This window comes from Rhincodon typus, chromosome 2 (assembly GCF_021869965.1).
Source record: "Rhincodon typus isolate 14 chromosome 2, sRhiTyp1.1, whole genome shotgun sequence".
NCBI lineage: Eukaryota > Metazoa > Chordata > Chondrichthyes > Orectolobiformes > Rhincodontidae > Rhincodon > Rhincodon typus.
Genome location: NC_063333.1, coordinates 54199804 through 54207429, shown reverse-complemented (window position 1 = coordinate 54207429; position 7626 = coordinate 54199804). Strand labels below are relative to the sequence as shown.

Genomic DNA, 7626 nt, shown 5'->3' with positions numbered 1-7626 from the left:
CTTTGAAAATCTCAGACTTTTTTCTACCTGTCTTTGTAGAACATACTTAGCGCATGTGTCACTAATGAATTTATGCAAAAGTGGCATTGTTAACTGAATGTAGAAATACAGATGAAAGAATACTGCCATTATAATTTTAAACTATATTGAAATAATGGAATTCATTAGCTAGTCAATTTTATAATTGTAATTATGGAACCACTTCCTTTGAAAATGTGTTATATTGAAAGGTTAGAATATTTTATTTAGAGTTGAATAAATAAATATTTAAACAACGTTTATTTTTATTCAAAGTAGGGAAGGTGATCTGCTCCAGCAAAATTTGAGGTGCTGTAAATTAAAGTTCTGAATAAATAATTTTCAAAATAGTATATCATTAATATACTTTTCAACTCAAGTATGATAAATGTATCTTTTAATGTGATGATCAGCTATTGGGTTTTGAGATTATTATGCTGTAGATACAACAATCCAGTTGATTGTTGTACAATGGAAGTTATGCACAGTATGTTTTTCAGGTGCACTGTCTGATGGCAGGATATTGCAATAAACGCAAAATAGTTGAGAAGCAACTTGAAACAATTCTGGATACAAGGAAGCTTTATTGGGTGGACTAATCGAACAACACTTGCATTATTTTGGTAGTTGTATTTGCACAACACCATGAGGTTTATAATTGCGCAGATTATCCCTGCCCTATCCCTATCCCTGCCATGTATCCACTAATCTTATCATTTAAACCAATTCCTGTTAACATATCTTTCAACTCTTACAGGGTCAATTGCTATTAATCTGAACCCAGAAAAATTTCCTGATTCCATGGCATGGAATAGTTTTTTTTTTGTAGTGTAAAATCTCTCTTAAATTAATTTCACAGGAGAATGAAATGGATTTAGGTGATGGAGGATGTTCAGTCCATTGTATTCATTTCATCTCTCCAGAATATCAACCAGAGTAATGTCCCATTGCAACTACTTTTTGTTACTCATGAATCAAGTTGCTGGCCTCAGCCACTGCAGCAAGATTTGATGTTGCATGTTATGATAATAATGAACACCTATTGCTCTAACTGTTTCATTCATTTAGTTTAAGGCAAATCATATTGAAAAGATTCAGCTGTACAGATACAAACAATAATAAAAATAGGCACATTTATTTTCATCAACTTGTATATGTGAAACTTCACAATGACTAGAAACACTATTGAGTAAGCATGACAAAACTATTAAATAGCGCAGCAAAGTCTATGGAGTTGTTTACTAGTTGACACAAACGTGTCATGTTCAGAAAATCCAGGTAATATGCTGTTTACTAAATTACAGTCCAACTTTGCACAATGCCTAAAGGATGATGATGAGTTGTCAGATCAATCTAATCTCTGTCTCCTTCCAAAGTACAGATTGTATGTTAACTGTTGAGCAACAATGGAAGTATAAATATCCAGACTAAGCTCCGGACTCTAGTTCGGCGACTTAACTGAAACATCATTCAGTTATGGAAACATTTTTCTTGAGAGGGTTGCTGTTGTGTTGGCAATGCTTAGTAATTCCAGTGTGGGGGCTGGATTTTTACACTGCGGCAGTTTATGAACACCCATCAGTCCTTCAGCTAAACTCAACCATCCTTTCAACACGTTCGGAGGCACTGGAGATAATGAGGGAAAACCTGAATATCTACCAAGAGCAAGTCAATGCTGCAAGCAAACAGGTAAAGCAACTTCCTCGTGTTTAATCCCCCTGCACAACACGTCGCATTTATTCACCCTTTGCAGTAAGACGCGTTATAACCAGATAATAGCTGATCTTAAGAGAACAGCAAAATGTTTTAGAAAGTCATAGAGTTGTACAGAAGAGGCCCTTTAGTCCATCAAATCTGCACTGACCTATCTACACCAGTCCAACTTTCCTGCACTTGGCCCATAGCCTTGATTGTTATGACATTTCAAGAGCTCATCCAAGTACATTTTAAAGGTGTGAGGTTTCCCACCTCAAGTACCCTCCCAGGCAGTGCATTACACATTCCCAGCTTCCTCTGAGTGAAAACCTGTCTCATAAAACTCCCTCTAAAACTCCTGCTCTTCTTCTTAAAATTATGACCTGTCATCATAGCTAAACAGCTCCATCCCAGGTAACATCCTGCTGAATTGCCTTTGCACCCCTTTCCAATACAATCACAACCTTCCTATGCTGCAGTAACCAGAACTGTACACGGTACTCCAGCTGTGGCCTAACCAAACTTTTGCACAGTTTTAACATAAACCCCCTGCTTTTATAATCTATGCCAGAACTGTTAAAGGCCAGTGTCCCATATGTCTTATTAATCACCCTATTAACCATTACTGCTTTGACCTTTTTTAGATTCTGACAGATTAAAACATCAAAGAAAAGGCTCTTCATTCCTTTGTATTCTTTAAAGGAGCAATTCTAAATCAACTAAGTCTCCTGTTCTTCCTCTGTAATAAATCCTCGTTCTCTATTTTCATTCTATCCAAATTCTGTACAGTCTCTTCATTTACCGTTATGCAGCATCCTCTCTGTGGTGATGACAGATATAAAGTACTCATTTAGCCATTCTCTCTTTTGCTCCAGAAAAACCTCTTTTTAGTCCACAATCAGCTCCACTTTCCCTTTGATTATCCTTATGCTATTTAAATATCTACAAAACCTTTTGTTTTATTTTATACAGCCACAAGTATTCTCCTACCAGTGCTGTTATTTTTTTATTCTTCACTCATGAGACATAGGCATCTCTGGCTGCCCAGCAATCACAGCCAGTCCCTAGCTGTCCTTGTGAAAGTGGTGGTAAGCTCCCATCGGATTTCCTTTTCTGGTTCTTCTCCGTAATTTGTTTTTCTGCTCACCTTAGTTCCTGACTGAATCAGGAGCCTGACATTTTTCAGAAATATTTGTTAGAAGAGTCGTGGTGGTGAGGATTTCAGCCACTGCCTGGATACTGCCTCACCTCACTACTGCTGCATTATGTAATACTCAGGCAGATGACCAGGCTGGTCGGGGACCCCTGGGGCTTCACCCCACCACCCATAGACCAGCAGCTCTATTGGACAGCTATAGCACAGATCCATCACCAGCAGCCACGCTCAGATGTGAATGATAGCAGGAAGTAGTCACAAAATGGAGGAGCAGGGAGGGGAACAACAAGAACAGCAGGTTGACCCACAGACGTACTCGTACGCTGGGTTGCTCGATAAGGCACTGAATATCTTTTACAGGTATCCCCTGAAAGCCATCCAGCAACACCAAAAGGTGTATCACCACACAGCAAGTCCCCGTCTATGGCCGGGTGAATAAAAGCAATAGCAGCATTAATTGCCCTCTTAAAGACCTCTCTGGTAGTGGGAGGAAATGCTGCTCACAGGCATTCCCATCATGGAATTAATCAAGGTCAAGGCAGGAAGGCAATGTGGATCCCACTGCCCTCCTACCCAATTAAATGCCCTCTGCCACCATGGGGGGAGGGTCAACATCTCACTCCTCCTTTTCCCTCTTTTAGTTTAATTGCTACATCTTTTAGCCGATAGCTCTGCTAAGCCAGCTCCACTTTGAAGCCTTCCCATTGATTCTGCCTATATTACTGACCAGACTTTGAGTCCATTCACCTGGCCCTGATGCATGTTCAACTCACTGAAGTTAGTCCGTCTCCATTTGAATGTTTTATGTCTGAATTTGCCTTTTACTTTTTCATCACTGCTGTACATTTAAAGTGCTTGTATCTCTGGATCTGGGCCTGAATCTATAAACTTTTGACAGGTCCCACACATGCAGAAGATTGTTTTATCAATTTTGTTAAAGAGAAGGGCCAATGCATTCACCAAATGCTGCTTTTCCAGGCTAAATGTGGTTTGGTTCCTATCCTTCTTGACGCATAGGATCATTTAGCTGCTTCATATTGCTACGTAAATTAATATGGTTCAATTCCACTGAAGTTGGTTACAATAATTGTTAGTTTAGCATGCTCCTGGGCTTATTGAGCTCTGTATAACATCAGCATTATTGTATGGATAGGCTCTGGCATTATTAATGTATTGGCACTCTCCTGCAGTAAATATTGCAATAACACTTGTCCTGACAAAATAATCACTATAGTTCTACAATTTAACTTTTGGGACTTCATTTCTAATTGTGATCATGCTAATGCATCAATTATTTTGTTTTGGATCTATACTGCAGGGAGTTAAAATAATTGTATTTCCAGAGAATGGTATCCACGGCTTTCACTTCAGCAGACCTGCTCTTTTTCCATATTTGGAGCCTATTCCAGATCCTAATGTTGTTCAATGGAATCCATGCCTGCATCCAACTGTATATAATGATACAGAGGTAGGAACTGAGCAATGTTTGCATTAGTTTATTTGTTTTCACATTTTAAGAACATTTGTAGCTTTTTGTGGAGCTCTCAATTATAACCATTTAGACAATACTGATGCCAGTTTATACAGGATACTTTGCAAAAAGATTGGCACTCATTGTTTGGAATGCAGAATTGATTTTATTTGATAAATGTCTCCGCATTTTAAAGCATTGTGTATGTATAAATGTGTTTGCATCAGTATTAACAAGCGGATTTTGATAATGGTACTGATTTTGACAAGTTAATGCTGTTGAATCATTCTCCTGATATGGAGACTTCCTATAAGGAGTGTGGATTGAGGATTATATTACACTCCTGCCACAGTTTTTCATCCAAACCCATCACAGAAAATCCAATATGCGCTCAGAGCAGGTGAGGCTTTTCACTGAGTGCAGTTGTGTAAAAATATCTCTAATATTTATTTAATTAATTAACAGAAGAGTGCATGTTAATGAAATTGGCCTATGAAAGGCTTTTCAGCCAAAGAAGCTATGGTCAACCTCAAATAAAATCAAATTTTCCTCAGCTGTTTCATATTTAGACTGACAATTCTTCATTCTTCCCTTCCTCAGGGTTCTGCCTTTATATTTATTACACACTTCCGTGAATAACAATTCATGTAGAACTGGCTGAATCTGATGTTCTATTCAGCTAAGTGAGAATTCTGTTGAGTTCTCTGAAGGTTATTTTGCTGCAAGTCTGGTGCGAAAATTGCTTCACCTGCTCATGAAAATCATAAAGAACTGTGTAAAATGCTTCTGATGGGATGGTTGGTTGTTGGACTTGTCTGATTCTGCTACATATGTTGCACAAGCCGATATTACCCTATAAGATTTCATACCACATTACATTAAATAAACCACTTCATTAAGTACCCATTAGTGAGCAAGGAGATTATTTTGCAGAGAAAAGCATAAATGATCCCTTGTAATTTAATTCTGTTAAAATTTAATGACTTTTCATATCTGTTCTATCATAGGTCCTTCATCAGTTGAGCTGTATGGCAAGAAGTGGCAGTATGTACTTGATTGCAAACATGGGAGAGAGACAAACATGTGAGCAAAGTGATCCCAAATGTCCGCCAGATGGAAGATATCACTTTAACACAAATGTAGTTTTTGATGCTGAAGGTACTCTCACAGCTAAATACCAGAAATGGAACCTTTTCTTTGAAGTTGCTTATGACACACCCAAAACAGTGCAACACGTCATCTTTAATACACCTTTTGCTGGAAGATTTGGCATCTTTACTTGCTTTGATATATTGTTCTATGAGCCAGCAGTAAGTTTAATCGAGAATTATGGTGTAAAACAAATTATATTTCCTACTGCCTGGATGAACCTTCTGCCACTCTTATCTGCAATAGAGTTTCATCAAGCATTTGCTACTGCATTTGGGATCAATCTTTTTGCAGCCAATCAGCATCATCCTGAATATAATATGACAGGAAGTGGCATCTATACCCCATTAGATTTCCCTTATTATTACAACTCCGAGAGCAGTGAAGGTAAACTTCTTGTGGCCAAGGTCCCTATAATTACATCCACCCAAAATCACAGCCTACAACAGTCTAAAGTGACCAATTATCTTGAAGCTTCTCTCCTTCAGAAGGAGGGAGGAAAGCAGGAACAAACTGGCCCATTGGAAAGCAGTGATCCTGGTTACGTGTTTCATAATGTCATGATGTTTGATAATTACACATTTATCTCTTTGACAGGCTTGAAAGGTAATTTGCAAGTCTGTTCCAACACCCTCTGTTGCCATGTAGCCTACGAACGTAGCAGTTACACAGACAGTAACCTGTATGCGTTAGGAGCCTATGACGGGCTTCACACAGTGGATGGCACCTATTACATACAAGTGTGTGCCTTGGTGAAGTGTGCAGGATCCAGTTATGACACATGTGGCCAAAGTGTTACAACTGCCTCTGATATCATAGACTTTAGATTATGGGGGAATTTCAGCACAACCCATATTTATCCAGAAATATTGGCTGATGGGATGAAAATTTATCGTGCAGATACCAGAGGATGGACTAACAATAATTATTATATGACCAAGAAGGGGATGTCGGCAGGTCTTGTCACTGCAGCATTCTATGGAAGGTGGTACGAGAAAGATTAGCTTCTGCTGCAGATTATTTCTAAATGCAACTTGGATTAAATATAATAGCACCATTTCAAATGCTTTGCAGATAGTTTACAATAATAATACTTTTGCATTCTTTGTTATAATCCTGAGTTTTGGCCAGTGGATTACAAAAAGAAATGGGATGTTAGAAATAACACAGTGACAATATTTACTTCCCCAAAAAGCATGACTTGAAGATGCAAGACAATGGCTGGCTGTCACATTAATAATCTGAATTGCCATTGGGCCTATTTGAAATAATTACCACGGATTCTGCTTTTGGAAGTAGGTGAGACAGCTTGGGGTAAAGTCTGTCAGCCTTTTCTACTTCTCCAACTACCACTATCTATGTGGAAACTTCCCACTGCAATCAGACACTGGCCACCAAGTTATCTTCCATAACAAGCAAAGTTTCTATGCTGTAGCTGCCACATTGCACCAAAATTGTGTCTGTGCTTTATCTGTACACACAGATCTTCAGTATGATCCTCATTGCATGTCATGTGGCGTCATTTAGCAGAACTATAAAGGATTCTTTGTTTCCTTTAGTCAATGTTGCCAGGTCTACATAAATACTGATACAGCATATTGATACTTTGAACTGATTTGCAAAAATTAAAATGTCACAGCATTTTAACTGCAGGATTGCCTTTAAAGTCTCAGCCTAAGCCATTCCAGGACATTTGATATCTTCCAAGACAGAACGCTTGAAAGTGGTGATTTGGACATTATCAGTAAATGAACTACAAACACATAATTATGTTTGAGATTTGAGTTAACAAAAAATAAAGTGATTTGAATTACTATTCCATGATCATGTCACCTGATGCTTAAGTGGACAATCAAATTTTCAATTAAAGAAACTAAAAAAAAAGTGAAACTGTCTCAATGGTATCTGCTTAGCAAGAAATTTTTTTTTTTGGTGTTGGTATGTGGGAATATAACTGAACATCAACACAACCATCTGTCAAATAACATTACTATAACTTGGGGAATTTTGAAATGATAAAATGTTCAGCACAATTAAATACCTTCTTTCTAAAAAAGTAAAACATCATCCAGAATACAAAACAAATAAGAACAGTTATTGTGCCAAAAACAGAGACATCTTGGGAATGTCCGATTAT

At 38.0% G+C, this 7626-nt stretch overlaps 1 protein-coding gene across 1 annotated transcript; it reads left to right on the top strand.

Moving 5' to 3' along the window:
* The first annotated feature begins 1309 nt into the window (after positions 1 to 1309).
* Positions 1310 to 7379, top strand: LOC109933343 (biotinidase-like). The gene is made up of 3 exons (XM_020532323.2): positions 1310 to 1707; positions 4188 to 4337; positions 5348 to 7379. Exons 1-3 carry the CDS (start codon positions 1495 to 1497, stop codon positions 6491 to 6493), a joined length of 1509 nt encoding a protein of 502 aa, XP_020387912.2. The 5' UTR covers positions 1310 to 1494; the 3' UTR covers positions 6494 to 7379.
* The last annotated feature ends 247 nt before the right edge of the window (positions 7380 to 7626 follow it).

Coding starts and splice junctions, on each gene's coding strand:
- LOC109933343 (XM_020532323.2), top strand. CDS start 1,495: ATGGAAACATTTTTCTTGAGAGGGTTGCTGTTGTGTTGGCAATGCTTA. Junction 1,708..4,187: donor TCAATGCTGCAAGCAAACAG/GTAAAGCAACTT, acceptor TCTATACTGCAG/GGAGTTAAAATAATTGTATT. Junction 4,338..5,347: donor CTGTATATAATGATACAGAG/GTAGGAACTGAG, acceptor GTTCTATCATAG/GTCCTTCATCAGTTGAGCTG.